General features: G+C 40.8%; 1 protein-coding gene across 1 annotated transcript in view; it reads left to right on the top strand.

Annotated features, from left to right (window-relative positions):
* LOC124554137 (procollagen-lysine,2-oxoglutarate 5-dioxygenase) overlaps positions 1-19823 on the top strand; it is a 465996-nt gene that overhangs the window by 171439 nt on the left and 274734 nt on the right. The window contains exon 5 of the mRNA XM_047128203.1: positions 4713-4889. Within this exon, the coding sequence (XP_046984159.1) occupies positions 4713-4889 (177 nt within the window). The remainder of the gene's footprint in view (positions 1-4712; positions 4890-19823) is intronic.

Here is a 19823-nt window from a genome sequence, read left to right as displayed (position 1 = left end):
AGATCTTTGTCAAATATATTTGACGGAATATTTGATCACATCTTTGACAAAGAAATTTGATAGTGTAATACCGGGCTTACATAATAGACGCGTAAAACTCTCACGCGATTTTCTTGAAACTGCCAGAGTCGTGCACATTACTACTTGCATGTTACGTTGTTTTAATGGCCTACTAAAACTGTACAAAGTCTGAAGTAAATCCGTGATCCGAACGTCATGGCGTCCCCTTGCAAGTACGCATCATTTTGGAAACGTTCTCACACTTGCACTTGAGATTTAAGCTAAACACAGACACATGGGTGGGTCCACAGATTCTGTCGCGAGGGTGATGGGGGGGGGGGGGGGGGGGAGGGGGAGAGGTGATGACGTGGCATCGGGGAGGGCATCCGGCCACTATAAACTGTCGGCAGACGGAGCTTGCTTTCGAACGTTGACGCTGCCGGCAACAATGTGTTGCTGAACGCTCAGAAACAATGCGACTTGTGCATACGGTACGTGTTCCCCAATGTGGTGTACGCAATTGCAGCTCGCTCCAGCGGCAGTTCTCAGCTGTATCTAGCTCTCAAATCACACTGTTTACTAAATGGACGGGCGTCAAATTCCTTTGTTTGCTCTATTAAAATGCGCTTTCCTCCCTTGTCCATATGCTAGTCAGGTTGTTATGTCTGTAATATGCATGAATAAAAAGTTCAGGAGCAGTAAACGTGTCATAGGCCAAAAAGGAAAGTACCACGTGCAGTCAATCGGCTTAGAGAAGTTGCATTACAAATGGTACGATACAACTTTAAAATTATATCGGTTTATTTGCAGTGTAAATAACATTAAAATAGAAAAGGGAAAAAGAAAAAAAAAAAAGAAGAATTTCCAAGTAGGAACTGGATGCCACTACCCTTAGGTTACCATTCTGTGGTCTTCCTGCTGCCCGGAAACTATGCCAACACGAATGGCTCATGCCTACGTCTACATCTACATGACTACTCTGCAATTCATATTTAAGTGCTTGGCAGAGGGTTGATCGAACCACAATCATACTATCTCCCTACCATTCCACTCCCGAACAGCGCGCGGGAAAAACGAACACCTAAACCTTTCTGTTCGAGCTCTGATTTCTCTTATTTTATTTGGATGATCATTCCTACCTATGTAGGTTGGGCTCAACAAAATATTTTCGCATTCGGAAGAGAAAGTTGGTGACTGAAATTTCGTAAATAGATCTCGCCGCGACGAAAAACGTCTTGACTTCCATCCCAATTGGCGTATCATATCTGCCACATTCTCTCCCCTACTACGTGATAATACAAAACGAGCTGCCCTTTTTTGCACCCTTTCGATGTCCTCCGTCAATCCCACCTGGTAAGGATCCCACACCGCGCAGCAATATTCTAACAGAGGACGAACAAGTGTAGTGTAAGCTGTCTCTTTAGTGGACTTGTTGCATCTTCTAAGTGTCCTGCCAATGAAACGCAACCTTTGGCTCGCCTTCCCCACAATATTATCTATGTGGTCTTTCCAACTGAAGTTGTTCGTAATTTTAACACCCATGTACTTATTTGAATTGACAGCCTTGAGAATTGTACTATTTATCGAGTAATCGAATTCCAACGGACTTCTTTTGGAACTCGTGTGGATCACCTCACACTTTTCGTTATTTAGCGTCAACTGCCACCTGCCACACCATACAGCAATCTTTTTCTAAATCGCTTTGCAACTGATACTGGCGTCAACTGGCGTCCAATCCGCGTCAAAAATGCTGTTTTTTCTCAGTGTTGGCCGTCTGGAGCTCCCACTTCTGTCCCTTCGTTTCTGACCAAGCCTTGCATACACTGATAAGCCAAGACATTATGACCACAGCCCACTGCGATGGTGGATGCCGCCTGGTAGCGTTGTGAGCACGTGACGCAGTAACACAAGTATGTAAGCGGAGAGACACGGACGGGGGATCACCCTAGCAAAGATACGGGCTGCAAATGGGGAAATTCATTGAGGTAACCAACTTTGACAAAGGGCAGATTATTATTATCAAGAGCCTGTGAACGAGTATCCCGAAAACGGAGAATCTGGTCGAATGTCCACGTGCTACTGTCGTGAGCGCCTACGGAAAGAGGTAGGACTGTGAAACTACCACTAGGCACTGAATGGTTGGACCTCCACTACTCTTCACAGAATGTGGGTTGGTTGGTTTGGGGAAGGAGACCAGACAGCAAGGTCATCGGTCTCATCGGGTTAGGGAAGGATGGGGAAGGAAGTCGGCCGTGCCCTTTGAAAGGAACCATCCCGGAATTTGCCTGGAGCGATTTAGGGAAATCACGGAAAACCTAAATCAGAATGTGGGGTTCAGAGGCTTGTCTGCTCCGTAAAGTAGGATAGATGGTGATGTGATACCTCTGCCGAAAGAGCACAATACTGGTGCATGCACAAGTGTTTCGGAGCACACCGTTCGTTGTACATTGTTGAACATGGAGCTCTGCAACTGACCACCCCTACGTGTTCACATGTTGACCCAATGACATCATCAATTACAATTACAGTGGACACACAACCATTGGGATTTGAACCGTCGACCAATGGAAGCGTGTGTCAGCTCTTCGAGTGAATCACATTTTTGCTACTCTAGGTCACTGGCCATCTCCGAGATGAACGGCGGCTTGAAACATGCAGCATGCCACAAACGCAGGCTGGTGGGAGCAGTATTATACTGTGAGAGGCATTCTCATGCACTTGCATGGGACATGTAGTAATTGAGGACACCGTCACAACTGCTAACCACCTGCATTCCTTCACGCTTGATGTCTTCTCCGACGGTGATGTAATCTTTCAGCAGTATAACTGTCCGTATATTGGAGCCAGAACCGTGCTACAGTGGCTTTAGTAGGATTATAGGGGACTCACGCTGTTGTCTCAGCGGCCACACTCGGCTGATATAAATCCTGTGGTGCCCATCTCGGTCGCTATCGGCTGCCATCACCCCGTACACAAATCAGCGGTCCATTATTTACGTGAATTACATGACCTATGCATTGACATCTACTTTCACATACCTTCACAAACATACTAACAAACTGTCGGATCACTGATACGCAAAATCAGTGATGTATTTTGTTTCAAAGATGGACGCTCGAGCTATTGAGCAAGTGGTTATAATGTTTTGGCTCATCTGTGTAGATGTACACTATGTGATCAGAAGTATCTGGACACCTGGATGAAAATGACTTACAAGTTCTTGGCGCCCTCCATAGGTAACGCTGGAATTCAATATGGTGTTGGCTTGATGACCGCTTCCACTCTCGCAGGCATACGTTCAATCACGTGCTTCAATGTTTCTCGGGGAATGGCAGCCCATTCTTCACGGAGTGCTGCACTGAGGACAGGTATCGATGTCGGTCAGTGAGGCCTGGCACAAAGTCGGCGTTCCAAACCATCCCTAAGTTGTCCTATAGGATTCAGGTCAGGACCCTGTGCAGGCCAGTCCATTACAGGGATGTTATTGTCGTATAACCACTCCGCCACAGGCTGTGCATTATGAACAGGTGCTCAGTCGTGTTGAAAGACACCATATCCGTCCCCAAATTGCTCTTCAACAGTGGAAAGCAAGAAAGTGCTTAAAACATCAATGTAGGCCTGTGCTGTGATAGTGTCACGCAAAACAACAAGGTACGCAAGCCCCCTCCGTGAAAAACATGACTGACCGCCTCCGTATTTTACTGTTGGCACTACACACGCTGGCAGGTGACGTTCACCGGCCATTCGCCATACCCACACCCTGCCATCGGATCGCCACATTGTGTACAGTGATTCGTCACTCCACACAACGATTTTCCACTGTTCAATCGTCCAATGTCTACACTCCTTATACCACGCGAGACGTCTTTTGGCGTTTACCGGCGTGATGTGTGGCTTATGAGCAGCCGCTTGACTATGAAATTCAAGTTTTCTTACCTCCTGCCTAACTGTCATGGTACTTGCAGTGGATCCTGATGCAGTTTGGAATTCCTGTGTGACGGTCTGGATAGATGTCTGCCTGTTAGACATTACAACACTCTTCAACTGTAAGCTGACTCTGTCAGGCCTGTACACTTTTGTGGTGTACGTGTCCCTTCATGTTTCCACTTAGGAGTGTGGAAACCTCACGTAGAGATATATGACGCAAGTGACACCCCATCACCCAACTACGTTTGAAGTCTGTGAGTTCCGCAGAGCGCTCCATTGTGCTCTCTCACGATGTCTGATGACTACTGAGGTAGCTGATATGGAGTACCTGGCAGCAGGTGGCAGCACAATGCACCTAATATGAAAAGCGTTCATTTTTGGGGGTGTCCAGATACTTTTGATCACATAGTGAATCGCCAAAGTGTGCGCGAGTAATGAGTGGATGGGCAAATGTCTATAAGGTACAATACATATGTAGAATTGTGGACAGTTGGGAATGTGAGTCTCACGGGAAGCGTGCAAGGGATAAGTCCCTGCAGTCGCCCTATTCATCTGTGTCCTCGGTGGCTCAGATGGATAGAGCGTCTGCCATGTAAGCAGGAGGTCCTGGGTTCGAGTCCTGGTCGAAGCACTTATTTTCAGCTGTCCACATCGAGGTATAACAACAACACCTGTCGGCAGCTGAGGTTGTCAGTTGGTTATCATTTAGTGTAGGTGTGTTGTAAGAACATTTCCATTACAAACCACGCTGTAGAAGAGTAACAGTTTTAATGTTGTGTTGGCAGGTTTCATCGGGTACGCACCAGAGCTGTATGCCGTGGTGACACATGCTGCCATTGCCGATACGGACGATGACCAGCTGTTCTACACGCGAGCCTACCTGGACGAGAAGCTACGCACAAAGCTCAAGATCAAGTTGGACCACAAGTCGGACATCTTCCAAAACCTCAACGGAGCTGCAGGTACGTTTTCTTTTATGCTACAGTCTGAATCGACTTTCTGCTCGAATAGCAGCGATTTGACACCCGGTACCTCTTTGCTGGCATAAGGTTGTGAGTATTAGGAAATGGGGGTCATTTCATGAATGTAGTGCCATTATTGCCTTCTCATTCTGTCTGGTAAGTCTCCTCTGATGTGGGGTTCTGGACGGCTTTTCCGAACTCTTCCCATTTCCTAAACCTCACCAGTCCCTTTTCCTTCATTCCTCTCACTTCCCCTCCGATACTTCTGCCAGAAGAAGGTGCTAAATTTTCTTAACTTTCATATGTGTGTATTCTCCTGCTGCCGCTTGATGAGTAGATTTTTTTATCCATCAATTTACATTATATTTTCACGAATTATTCTTTTACTTGTTATAGAATGAGTGGATAAAGCAAATGTTCAACAGTGAAAAGAATAACAGTAAATGCTCAACAATACTGCATTTCTATTATGAAGTAAAAAAAATGTAATTGATGTGGGGTTCTGATACAGACTTTTAATATGATACATAACTTGAAGATTTTTCACTACACTAAATACATAGTAGCTCTTCTCAGTTTTTTTGAGTTCACATGTTAAAACTAGTTATCGTAAGTAAATTCAGGCTTACAGATAGAACCTGCATGCTTTCATGTCCCCCCCCCAAAGCTAGACCTTGGGGGTCGTAGCGACCGAAGTGCAGTACGCCACATTCAGATACATAGCCACCTGGCCGCATGAACCGTCGATACCAATCATTCATCTCATGTCTCACAAACTATACATGTCAACAGTGAATACAAATATATGTACAGGCATAAAACAGTGACCGGTCGCTTTTTGAAATATCTGGTTATTCCCATAAAGTAGATTTTGACCTTTTTCAGGCTCATCTTCAGATGTGGTACAGGGAAGTTACATTTTTATTGCTACAACATGATACTGTGTACTGGCTCTGTGCAAGAAAATAAAAAATCTTTCTTCGTGGCAATACATATACTAAATTTTATCTGTGGTACAATAAACTTACTATTTCCCACAGTGTATGTAGTAAGCATCATGCAAGATCTAATTGTGTGTGGTAGAGATGGGTGACAGGGAAAAATAGGTTAGAAAATAAAATAAAGGATGTAGAAAACCAAAAGGGAGTAAAGAAAGTAATAGTTACTGAGAAGAAATGCTGAGACTAGAGGAATCGATATATATTAGGGCCATGTGGGTAGTGAGAACTGAGGACATGTTAAAATAATTTGTGACAATATTAACTGTTATAATCAGAAGAAAGTAGCATACTCATATGATTTGTGTGTAGTATACTGCCCTCTTAAATTCCAGTGTGTGCTGCAGTTAAGTAATGGAAAAACTACTCACATCACTGTCATAACCTGATTCCGTATAATTTTCTTCTGCTGTGCTCAAGCTATCACTGGGATTGATCCAAGTTTCACCTAACAACACAGAACTTTCAAATGTCACATTTAGGTCCTGTGCAGAAATCTGCATTCCCGTGCACCCACATATGCCCTTTCCGTTAATAATCTACATCCATTAATAATTAAATAGCTGGTGCCTTTGTCTTTGACCACTGTAGGCAGTGAAAATTTCCTGCCTTTTAATAGATCACCATTCACAAGCTACATGAGCAGTTGCAACAGTGTGGCATCTCTCTCTCTCTCTCTCTCTCTCTCTCTCTCTGTCATCAGTATGGTTTGCTGTGGCCCACAATGAATTCCTCTGCTGTGCCAACGTCTTCATCTCAGAGGTAGCACTCACAACATACGTCATGAATTATTTGCTGGGTGTATTCCAATCTCTGTCTTCCTCTCTAGTTTTTGCCCTCTACAGCTCCCTCTAATACCATGGAAGTCATTCCGTGATGTTGTAACAAATGTCCTATCATCCTGTCCCTTCTCTTTGTCAGTGTTTTCCACATATTCCTTTCCTCTCTGATTCTGCATAGAACCTCCTCATTTCTTACCTTATCGGTCTGCCTAATTTTTAGCATTCGTCTGTAGCGCCATATCTGAAATGCTTCGATTCCCTTCTCTTCTGATTTCCCCACAGTCCATGCTTCACTAACATACAATGCTGTGCTCCAAACATACATTCTCAAAAATTTCTTCCTAAAATTAGGGCCTTTGTTTGATACTAGTAGACTTCTGTTGGCCAGGAATGCACTTTTTGCCAGTGCTAGTCTGCTTTTGATGTCCTCCTTGCTCCATCTGTCATTGGTTATTTTGCTGGCTAGGTAGCAGAATTCCTTAACTTCATCTGTTTCGTGACCATCAATCCCAATGTTAAGATTCTCACTGTTCTCATTTCTTCTGCTTCTCATTACTTTCTTTTTTTATTTACTCTCAATCCATACTCTGTACTTATTAGACTGTTCATTCCATTCACCATATCATGTAATTCTTCTCTATTTTCACTCACGATAGCGACGTCATCAGCAAATTGTATCACTGATATCCTTTCACCGTGAATTTTAATTCCACTCCTGAACCTTTCTTTCATTTGCGTCATTGCTTCTTCAATGTACAGATTGAACAGTAGGAGAGAAAGATTACATCCCTGTCCTACATCCTTTTTAATCTGAGCACTTTGTTCTTGGGTGTCCTCTCTTATTATTCTGTCTTGGCTCTTATACATATTGTATATTACCACTCTCTCCCTATAGCTTACCCCTATTTTTCTCAGAATTTTGAACATCTTGTACCATATTACATTGTCAAACTGTTTCTCCAGGCCAACAAATCCTATGAATGTGTCTTGATTTTTCTTTAGTTATGCTTCCAGTGTCAACCCCAATGTCAGAATTGCCTCTCTGGTGCCTTTGCTTTTCTTAAAGCCCAACTGATCATCATCTAACTCATCCTCATTTTTTTCCCATTGTTCTGTAATTTATTCTTGCCAACAACTTGGATGCATGAGCTGTTAAGCAGATTGTGCAATAATTCTCGCACTTGTCAGCTCGTGCAGTCTTCAGAATCGTATGGATGATATTTTTGTGAAAGTCAGATGGTATGTTGCCAGACTTACATATCCTACACAGCAATGTGAATAATCGTTTTGTTGCCACTTCCCCCAACGATTTCAGAAATTGTGATGGAATGTTATCTATCATCTGCCTTATTTTATCTTACGCCCTCCAAAGCTCTCTTAAATTCAGATTCTAATACTGGATCCCTTGTCTCTTATGAATAGACTCCTGCTCCTTCTTCTGTCATATGAGACAAGTGTTCCCCCTCATAGAGCCCTTCAATGTACTCTTTCCACCTATCCGCCCTCTCCATTGCATTTAACAGTGGAATTTCCATTGCAGTCTTAATGTTACCAGCCTTGCTTTTAATTTCACTGAAGATTATTTTGACTTTACTATTTGCTGAGTCTGTCCTTCCAACAATCATCTCTTTTTCGATTGCTTTACATTTTTCATGTAGCCATTTCATCTTAGCTTCCCTGCACTTATTTATTTCATTCCTCAGTGACTTGTATTTCTATATTCTCTCTTTTATAGTGATTATACAGGGTGACAAAGAAAAATGGGAACATTTCCACAGTCCAATAAAACTAGAAGTGATGAAGAAAAGAAATTGAATTTTTAGTAATTGAAACCTTATAACTCTGCGATTTACGTAACATTGAAGACATTTATCATTTTTTAAATATTACATACTTTAGGCAGTGTCCTCCTGTACGAATACATTTGTGAAATCTGCTGTTGAGATTCCTCATTAACCACTGCAATATCTCAGCTGGGATGCTGTGAATTGCAGCCCAAATTCTGTTTTAACTCTTCCCTCATCCAGGGTTCTTGATCAAGTCATGTAGACTTAGCTCTTGAGGTGGCCCCACAAGGGGGGGAGGGAGGGGGGGGGGAAACGAAGGGATAAATCTGGCAATCTAGGGGGCCAGGGAATGTTACCGAATCATGAGATGACACGGTTGCCAAACAATTCTTGCACTTACGCCATTGACTGCCATGCTGTGTGTGTGTGTGTGATGTCGTTCTGTCCTCTTGAAACCAGGCTTCTTGAACGTTTGGAAGGTTGTTCAATGCAGGTGTAATGAAAGTTACACCACACCATATTGACACTTTACTAGCATGTAAAGGGCGATCATGAATGTCATTAGGATTTGTGTTTGCCCAGTAATGGTAGATCTGTTTATTCACATAACCTGTGAGATGAAAATGTGCCTCATCCGATATCCACAACTTGTTTAGAAATTCATCGTCATTGTTTATTTGTGTTATTATTTGATGACAGAGTCCTAATCGCAACCGGTAATTGTTGTCCTTCAATTGTTGCACCATCTGTAGTTTGTACGGATGAAATTTTAAATCAAGATAAAGAATTCGGCAAACACTCTCCCAGGACATTCCAACCACCACTGCCTGCTTATGAATTGAACTCCGTAAGACAGACATGTGTACAACATTAATGTTCGTTGGAGAACGCACACTTCTTGTTCGTCCTGTTGGTTTCTTCTTGAGGACAGATCCAGTCTCTTCAAAGTTATTAATCCAACATTTTACCGCATGTTTCAATGGAATGCCATAATGACGTCCTAAATTATAAAAACTCCCTCTGCACTGCTACCAAACTATCATTGTTTTTATAAAACATTTTTATGGCTAACACACACTGTTGTCCATTCCACTGATCCATGATTATTCAAATGACAGACTGTTTAATCACTAACTGTCACAAATCTGCAGTGCTGCCACCTTCCCATGGCTGCCACTACTCATTTCAAACATTCCCATTATTCTGTATCACCCTGTATATGGGATGAGCATCATTTTTTGAGAACTTTCCAATGCTCACTTGCTTCTTCCTCTGTCACTTTTTTTCTGGTGTCTGCAGCCATGTTGTACCAGCCTCACCACTGTAGTCTGCTGATTTTTTCCCTGTTGTTAAAAGAGTTTCCCCCCCACCCCCCCCTAACCTGTCTCGGCCCTCATTACAACATGAGCAACAAGGAACAAGGGACGACTTCATCCGTTTTCTTTCTCAAAATATTCCCTCATCGAGTACACGAATTCGAGAGCTCGGCTATGTAGCACACTTTGCTTCTTGTGTTTTACTTTCATTTGTTGTATTTACGCTGCACATCACACTGGTCATGCTTTAAAATGACATATAAGAGTATATATACAAATAATTTCTGAAACGAAATAAACTTTGAACTAGATTTCTAGTCAGACAAAGCAAAATGACAGTATCGGTTTTCAGCAAGAAACTCACTGTTACAAAGGTGCGCATCATTTTGCAGTTACCAAAGACTTGACTCCCAGACTATAGGGACGTCTGTGGGATGAGGTGTATTGTCTTGTGCAAGTAGATGTGTGTTGAGTGGCAACAGGTCCATATATTAAGCATTTGTAAAAAAAATAATATTGTAGAAAGAAGACTTGGAAAACTATGTTGAAAAAGAAAGTTTATGTGTGACAGTAGTCAATAAAATAAGATTTGTATTACTACATGAATTGCATTGTGTATTATGGTTTTTGGAATCCCAACAATCACTTACAATAACCCTATATACCTTGCCTTGTTCATGGTGTGATTTATGAGACACAGTGTGTGGGAACAAGTGGTCCATATATAGATTGAAGAACACTGGGGATAGGCTACAACTCTGTCTCACTCCCATCTCAACTATTGCCTCCCTTTCATGCCCTTCTACTCTTGTAACTGCCATCTGGTTTTTGCACAATTTGTAAAAACCTTTTGCTCCCTGTGTTTTATCCCTACTGCCACAAGAATTTCAAAGAGTGTATTCCAGTCAGCATTGTCAAAAGGTTTCTCTAAATCTACAAATGCTATAAATTTAGATTTATCTTTTTTTAGCTATCTTTTAAGTTAAATTGTAGAATCAGTATTGGCTCATGCATTCCTACATTTCTGTGGAACCCAGACTGATGATTCTTGAAATTGTCTTCATTGATTTTTTCATTTATCTAGATTATTTGTGTCATATTTTGCAACCTTGATTTATTAAATTGGTAGTTTGATAATATTCACACCTATCAACACCTGCTTTCTTTGGAATTGCAATTATTACATTCTTTTTGATGTGTAAAGGTATTTTTGTTGTCTCATTTATCTTCCACAACAGGGGGAATAATTTTGTCACAGCTGGCTGTCCCAAGTAGAGATGGGTAGTTCGCGAACGAACGGGTGCAAAGGAACGGTTCACCAAGATGAACGAAAGGACCGCACTCGCCGTTCTTCGCATGACCACCTATCTCAGTTCCACTGCCGACTGCTCCTAGTTAGTTCAGTATCCAGTTGCTCGTTTCGTTCACTGTGCTCGCCTAGTTTACATGTGTTCCAAACTGTTCTTGCACTTGGTTCTGGCTATTCAGCATCTACGACCGGTAATCAAAAAGTATTTTATAGTTACGTAAATTACATAAAAATTACGTCGTATGTAATAGGTACGTCTTTTCAGGTAACAAAAGGGCATATCAGCTCACTTCATTATCAGTATTTTAAACATAGCTGCGCAACAGCAACGGTTCCACGTAATAAGATTAAAAACAGCCGACCAGTTGCAAAGGATAAAGTAATCTTTACCTAGGTTTCGATAGATTTAAATCTATCTTCTTCAGAAGGCGGCCTGAGGACAATGAACATCGTAATTTATATTAAAAGTTATGAAACATAAGTCAAGAATAGAGTCTAACATATATTAGGAGAATCTTGTATTACAAAATATGAGAAGGATTCCTGGTACTTACAGTATTACATTAACATGGAGTGATATGTCATTGTCGTTTTTACAAACATCTGCATAGCTCCATTAGTCCAAATAAAATATAGCCCTGAGAATAGGGTTTGTCAGACAAATAAAATAAGTACATGGAAGTTGGAGAGCACATAAGCGACTGAGTAAAATCGGCCAGCGTAGTAGCACTGTGGCCAGGGCAGGTGGCACTCAGGTCGCGAACTTTGTGCCGATTGGCGTACTGAAGCAACATGTGAAATATCAATATTAATTGCGTCCTTAGATAGAGTGACAATAAATAAAAGGAAAACATTTAACACTCCCGTTATGACATTGTGGGAGCCTTAGGAACAATAACGTAGATACATACATAAAAAAGGCAGGTGGCGCTTACGCCGTGAGTTACATGCAGTGGCATATACAGCCAGAATATAAAAGTTATATTACCATGTTAGTGAAGCACATAGAACGTATATAAGTCAAAACTTTAAGGATAATCAGTAATGGCTCTTAAGACATAAATTACGAAACCTGGTCCACAATCCAGTTAATATACATTCTCAGGGAGCCAAGGTTTTAGAATAAGAGAAAATTACATGAGGGCCGATATAGTGGCAGCCATACATCGTGTGAAAACCACATTACATAAAAGGTAGTGAGCTTAAAGATTTGAAAGTGCATTATAGCTTCCTGAGGAAATAGACTGCTGAGGTTACCAACATTAATGTTATGTATTAAACAGTACGGGTTTAAAGCCTTCGAAAAATTGTCTACAGGCAAGGTTCAACTGATCAGTCAGTATATTACCGTCTTTGAGCTCTAGATGTTTAAAAATGAATAACTCTTCCCACAGATCTAGTCTCCGTCCTTTGACTTGTCTGTGTAGGATAACCGTGTCTTCTAACTGTTTAGGCGTATGGCCGGCTATCAAGAGGTGTTCAGCAAAAGTAGAGTTGTGAATATTCACTCCTTTTTTACCTAATAGATGTTCTTTATATCGTGTTTTCACCGCTCTGCCTGTTTGACCAATATAATATGAGGGGCAGTTATTACAGGTTAGTTTGTAAACACCTGAATTAGAAAACCAATCGTTGGCAATCTCTACTGACTGTACAAGATTTCTTTTTAAAATGTTATCTGTAGAAAAGGAGATGTTACAGTTATATTTTTTATTTAGAAGACGTTTAATCCTATACGATATGTTACCCAAGAAAGGGATGGAAATAAATTTTTTAGTTTCTGTGGTATCTGTGGGGAGGTTATTGTTCAAAGTCGAACAATTTTGGGAAATTTTCTTATTGAGCAGGTAATCGATCATATTCTCCATGTTAATGTAATACTGTAAGTACCAGGAATCCTTCTCATATTTTGTAATACAAGATTCTCCTAATATATGTTAGACTCTATTCTTGACTTATGTTTCATACCTTTTAATATAAATTACGATGTTCATTGTGCTCAGGCCGCCTTCTGAAGAAGATAGATTTAAATCTATCGAAACCTAGGTAAATATTACTTTATCCTTTGCAACTGGTCGGCTGTTTTTAATCTTATCACTTCATTATATCTATGAACAGCAGAAGATATACTTATAACAAGAAAAGTGTTTTGTTATTCATATATTTTTTGGTTTCATCGGCTTGATTTAGCAGCTAACTTTCAATAATTTGCTTAATTTTTAGTGTACGAAAACTCATATAAAATGATTTTCGTGTATCTTTCATATACAAAACATTACATTTAGGAAGGCTGTAATTATTTTTAAATTTGGTTGTTTCCAATTTGCGTTACCTACTAGTTTGGTGTATTTGGAAAAAAAAAAAAAAAAAAAAAAAAAATTGGGTTGTGAGTCATTTTGGCTCAGAAGGAAAAGCGGTGCCTCTCCATTTGAAAAGACATAGATTGCCATAAAATCGTATTTACTTATTATCTCAAAAACATTTGTTTAGAAGGAGCTTTCAAACCAAAAACTTTACTACTTATTATTATTATTGCTGCATTAACTTTAATAATGCAACTTAAAAACCTAATTTTTACTAAGCGTGTGACGCAAGTATGAGAAAACCACATTTTATTTTATGCTTCCATAAAGTCTCAGCTTCCCCTATGAACTCAGAGACAACGTGAAGTATATATAGGGTGTAAATGATTATTGTTTACAACGTAGCATAGCTATGTAGTGGAAGTCGAAACGAATAATTTTATACAAGACACTTGTGGTCTATTAAGTTGGGAAACAGCCACCCACAGGTTTACAAGACTACATGAGCTATAGCCCATGTGCATCGCGTGAGATTTTCGTGTTCTCTTCTCCACCTCTCTACACATCATTATCGATTGTTTTGCAATTGTTGCTTGCATTAACTTGTTATTTCTTCACTGTCTAATTATTACATGTTTGTCTGTTTGTTGTATCTGCTCGTAACGGGCAACACATCGTCCGTAATTGGCAAACAGTCTGTACTTGTGGCCGGTTTTCCGTGCGCCACCCTATATTATTTCCCTGCAATCAGCCACACGAGGCTACGGTTGGCTAAACGAGAGGTTCTGCAGAAGCACAGAAATTACTTCTAAAAGTGTATAAGAATTCTGTAATGAATAAAAACTCTACACTCCAGGGGGTAGGCAAGTGCCACCTCTTGGTGCCCTCCATTCATCAATCACCTACACTACTAGTTTTCAGTTTTTCATAAGAACCATATACCAAGCACAAATGAATGGTGAATGAGTAAAAGTGAACGGTCCCCAAAAAAGAACGATTAGCAGTGAACTAGTGAACTAGTTCCCAAGGATGAACGAGTTTGCTCATCTCTAGTCCCAAGGATCTCAGTAGTTCTGAGGGTATGTTGTCTACTCCAGGGGCCTGGTTTCAACATAGCTCTTCCACTGCTTGTCAATTCCTTCTGCCACATCATATCTTTCAGCTCATCTTTGTGTATCTCCTCTTCTTTTTCTGTGATATTGTGGATAATATGCCCACTAGAGCTGTTGAAAATATTTGTTATAGGATTCTGTATGGAATGCTCATTTATAGGTTACAGTTTCTTAATACAGTTAAATTGTCTAGAAATTTTCTTAAGGAGTAGTACTTTTGTGCAGTGCATTCTTCAGTGCCTCGAATTTCAAAGGCACCGATGACCTTGACGTCGAGTGCCCGTAAGCCCAAACACACACACCGACTTCAAATGGTGGATGTTTCTTCCCATTTTTTTATTTTAGATTTTCTCAGAAGTGACATTTTCTGTAATGGTTGGCTAAGTGAGTGTTAATTCTTCTCTTCATCACTGCAGTATATTGTTCCCACAAGTGCACGTAATTGCATACATTTTCTACAGCTTGAGGAATTAATCTCTTTGCGTGAAAACTACTGCCAGCAAGAGTGATTTCACGGTCCAATGAAGGACAGCAGCAGCCCAGGGGGAGTGTTATTGTAATCATTATTAGTGAGATTACTAACTGGATTGTCCAGCTGTAAGGACAAAACTATTTTAAGCCCATCAGGAAGGTGGATGAATTCCACAAATATGAAAAATCTGTATTGAAAATCTGAAATGTGCCTCTTCACTGCTGCTTGTTCAATGACTTGCCTTCAAATCAGATGCCATGAGAAGATGAAAGTCTAGTAAGCTTATTGTCTTGATGATGGCTTCATTGTCTTCTTTAAAGGCTTGATGGTGTCCATCGGTTCTCTTCTAGTACAGAGAAAATTAACTGATGAAGGGAATGTGAAAATTGGGTAATTCTTGATATAACAAATGAAGTAAATTACTTAAACTTCTAAAAATTTGTATTCTGCAGCATTTGACATATTACGATGACACAGTTTCGACAAATGCAGCCAATAATACATCTGCTGTCTGTAGCCTTAGAAACCATTTCCATTTTCAGCCATTTCCTGCCAAGTCCACCGACAGTAAAGAAGAGGAAGAAGAAGGGAAAAAAACCAGAAGAGATACTATAAAAGCTTTCCTGTAGGGTCATCTTCCTGCTTTTTGTGACAGAATGTAAAATTTCACATCCTGCCTCATATGGTTTTCTATCAAAAATTGATCAGCAAAGGTCAAATCTTTGCTCCTTAATCACCAGATTCTCTCATGTTCATGTGGTATAATTGTCATAGCTCTGCCTGACTGACCAATATGTACCTTTTCAAACTGTCTGCCTGTGATTTTATACACACTTCTCAGAGTCAGAGGTTGCAGTTTGTCTTTACTATTGAATAAAAAATTTTGAGGTGCTATTGGTATAAAATGCAGGAAGAATGTCCCCAATTTGGAACTGGGTTTATAGCCAATGTGAAAATAATAGATTCGATTATTGATTTTCAAGCCATCTCCCCTAGAATATGAACTTTGAGTTTAAAAGCATCCAATAAAATTTATACCATCTATAATGCCCATGCCCCTACTAATAAGAAAAATTTTCTAACAAAGACTTGGAAACAAGTGGAAAAGTTTTGGGATCTCCTTGACCAAACAATAAACCAAGTAAATATTAACAGTGTGTGGTGTGCGTACTGTAAGACCTTCGGTACACACACCATCAGATTATTTGACTTGTCGCTCTAGCGAAGTAGGCAAGTGTCAGCAATATGTCTCGTGGTCTTATCGTGGCGTGTTTATCTTCTGGCGTTAGGTCAGACGATAGAAATGCCACTTGCACACTTAGAATAGCAGATTGACGGTGACCAACTTTAAACAGAACTTGATTAATTTTCACACACATTTATTAAAATAATAAAAATCATAGACCTTACTTAACTTGATTCTGGGTGCTGTTTACAATTGACAATCTGAAGTTCCTTTGGTCTTGGTACGTTAATCTTATTCTCACATATCTCTGATACTTGACAAGTGTCTGTTCATGTATCTTCATGGCTATGTACAGGAATATGGTAATCTTATTAGGCGCAGACTGAAACTTGACTACAGACTAATGCAGACTGACTAATCGGAGGTCTGTACACTCGTTATAATACCTCGAGCATTCAGGTATCACTGCACGAGTGTGATCCGCGGAGAGAAAAGGTTCTACGTTAGCAGCAATCTCATTGGCTGCGAGACATATTAATACGCGGATCGGCGGAAGCAGAATTTGGTCCGTCTCTATGACAGCGCCATCTCGTAGTGCGGAGATGGACGAGCGCTGCGCCTGCGCTGTTGTGCTTAGCGGGGTGCGCTCTAGTGGGAAAGTTGTGTACGCGCTGACTATGCAGAACTATGTATGCAACACAATGTTAAGATCCTGTTAGGGGACTTCAATGCCCAATTCGGAAGAGAAAAGAAATACCGGGATATAATTGGAAAATGGGCTCCACATAAACAAACAAATAAGGATGGTCAAAGACTTGTTGAACTCTGTAGGGAACACAAACTGATCTCCAAGTCCACGTACTTCGAAAGGAGGTCAAACAAACTTGAAACTTGGAAACATCCTGATTGGAGAAAAGGAGAATGGCAGCTGGATCATGTATTTATGGACAAATTCTTCCACAGAGGAATCTACAATGTTAAAGTATTAAGAGGCGTAGATATGGGTTTAGATCATTACATTGTCAAAATCAAAATTAAGTTCACACCACTAAAAAAGAAACCAAAGTGCAATAAACGATAGGGGAACTTTGATCCCCACCAATTAATTAGAAATGATAAATATAGAGAAGTCACACAAGACATAAAACTGACAGATAATTTAGAAGAACTGGTTCAAATTCTCAGGCAACAAGCAGAAAATTTAGCCCCATTGAACTCAATGAAAAGTAAAAGACATGTCTGGTGGAGCTCAGAATGTGACAAAATTCATGAAGAAAGACATCATGCATGGTCAAAATTTAAAAACGCAAAACAGAAGAAAATGCAACCAACCCCAAAAATATGAGGGAAAATGTTCACACAAATTATCAGGCAAACCAAGAGACAATAACAGAAAGATCTAACCGACTCAATAGAAAAAAATTACCACAAAACTAATTCCAGAGACTTTTACAAAATGTTTGGAAGACAATTACAAAAATTTGCCCCTCCCATGTTAATGCTGAAAAGGGAAGATGGAAAAATGGCACATAATGACTAGGAAAATGCCAAAATCTTGGCAAAAGCATTTAGTAAACTTTTGAATTGTGAAGAACCCCAGGAACTTTTAGCAATTAATACAGACACACCCATCAAGACTCCACATGATCTCATAAATCCTCAAACAATCCAAGAGGTGGAAATGGCATTAAGAGAGATGAAAAATTATGAGGCATGCAGAGAAGACCAAGTTTTTGCAGCAATGTGGAAATATGCCAGTGATACAGTTCGGACATCCTTACACATAGCCGTAACAAAAGTCTGGATAATAGAAAAGTTTCCTGAACATTGAACCACCCACTCCACAAAAAAAGAAGAAATAGTACAGAAAATTGGTCTTGGAATATCCTTTGAAAAAACAGTCATCGTGTTAACTGACTCAGCACTCATAAACAAAATTGCCATAGGAAACCAAGAAATTAAAATTGTAGATAAATTTAAATATCTGGGAGAAATCCTAACGTATAACCTCAATGAAAAGCCAACGTGACATAACAGAATAAACTAATTGACTAGAGCACAACACACAACATATCACCGGGGGGGGGGGGGGGGGGGGGGGGGGGGGGGGGGGGGAGCAGCCACTCAACCCGAAATAACATACACAAGTGAAACCATCTTCAAAACAACTAACACTGTGCAAATAGACAAAATACTCAAAAGAGAGACAAGAATCATCAGAACGTGCATCAACAAATCGTAACAGAAAGATGGACACTGGAGAGTAGCTACAAATGAAACAGACTACAAGGAAATAGAACCGGTAATGAGTACAATCAAGAAGAAACGCATTTCATTTTTCGGATGTCTAATCAGCACACCAGAGAACAGGATCATCAGGAAAATAATTGAAAAATTGTGGAATAGTAAGTGCAACAATAAGTGGATTACAGAAATCAAGGAAGATATGGATGAGCTACAGATTACATTGGAAGACCTTAGAAACAAAACTGACAAAATCAAGAAACTAATACTAACAAAGAGATAGAGGGGCTGGCCAGTACTTACCTCAGCTCAGTACAGCCGATAGATACACATAAAACAGAACTGAAAATTTACATTCCTAGCTTTCGGAACTTTTTTCCTTCATCAGGGAGGAGAGAGGGGAAAAAAGGGAAGAAGGGAAAGTGGATTCAGTTACTCACAACCCAGGTTATGAAGCAACAGGGAAAGGTAAACAGGGAGGGTAGCAAGGATGGAGGCATGGTTGTCAGAGGGAAGCCAAAGATATTCTACTGTAAGTACTGTGCCAGCTTCAAACCAAAGAGGATGCATAGAGAAGTAAAGAGGTATATAGTATAAAGATAAACACAACTATGTAGGATGAAAAGATGCGTGAATGGCTAAAGAGGAAAGGGAAAGAGGAGAAGACTGAAGAGTGAATGGGAGTGAGGTGGTTTAACGTAGGTTCAGTCCAGGGGGATGGCGGGATGAAAGGATGTGTTGGAGTGCAAGTTCCCATCTCCGCAGTTCAGAGGGACTGGTGTTGGGTGGGAGAAGCCAAATGGCACATACGGTGTAGCAGGTTCCTAGGTCCCTAGAATTATGCTGGAGGGCATGCTCCGCTACTGGGTATTGGGCATCTCCTAGGCGGACAGTTCGTCTGTGTCCGTTCATGCGCTCAGCCAGTTTGGTTGTTGTCATGCCGATGTAAAAGGCTGTGCAGTGCAGGCATGTCAGTTGATAAATGACATGTGTGGTTTCACACGTAGCCCTGCCTTGAATTGTGTATGTTTTACCAGTAGCGGGGCTGGAGTAGGTGGTTGTGGGGGGATGCATGGGGCAGGTTTTGCAGCGGGGTCGGTTACAGGGGTAGGAACCGCTGGGTAGAGAAGGTAGTCTGGGAATATTGTAGGGTTTAACAAGGATGTTACGGAGGTTAGGGGGGCGACGAAAGGCAACTCTGGGTGGTGTGGGGAGAATTTTGTCAAGGGATGAGATCATCCCTTGACAAAATTCTCCCCACACCACCCAGAGTTGCCTTTCGTCGCCCCCCTAACCTCCGTAACATCCTTGTTAAACCCTACAATATTCCCAGACTACCTTCTCTACCCAGCGGTTCCTACCCCTGTAACCGACCCCGCTGCAAAACCTGCCCCATGCATCCCCCCACAACCACCTACTCCAGCC

The sequence above is a fragment of the Schistocerca americana genome, chromosome 11 (genome assembly GCF_021461395.2).
Source record: "Schistocerca americana isolate TAMUIC-IGC-003095 chromosome 11, iqSchAmer2.1, whole genome shotgun sequence".
Lineage (NCBI taxonomy): Eukaryota > Metazoa > Arthropoda > Insecta > Orthoptera > Acrididae > Schistocerca > Schistocerca americana.
Note: the sequence above shows the minus strand (reverse complement) of the source record. Positions and strands in the feature narration are given on the sequence as shown.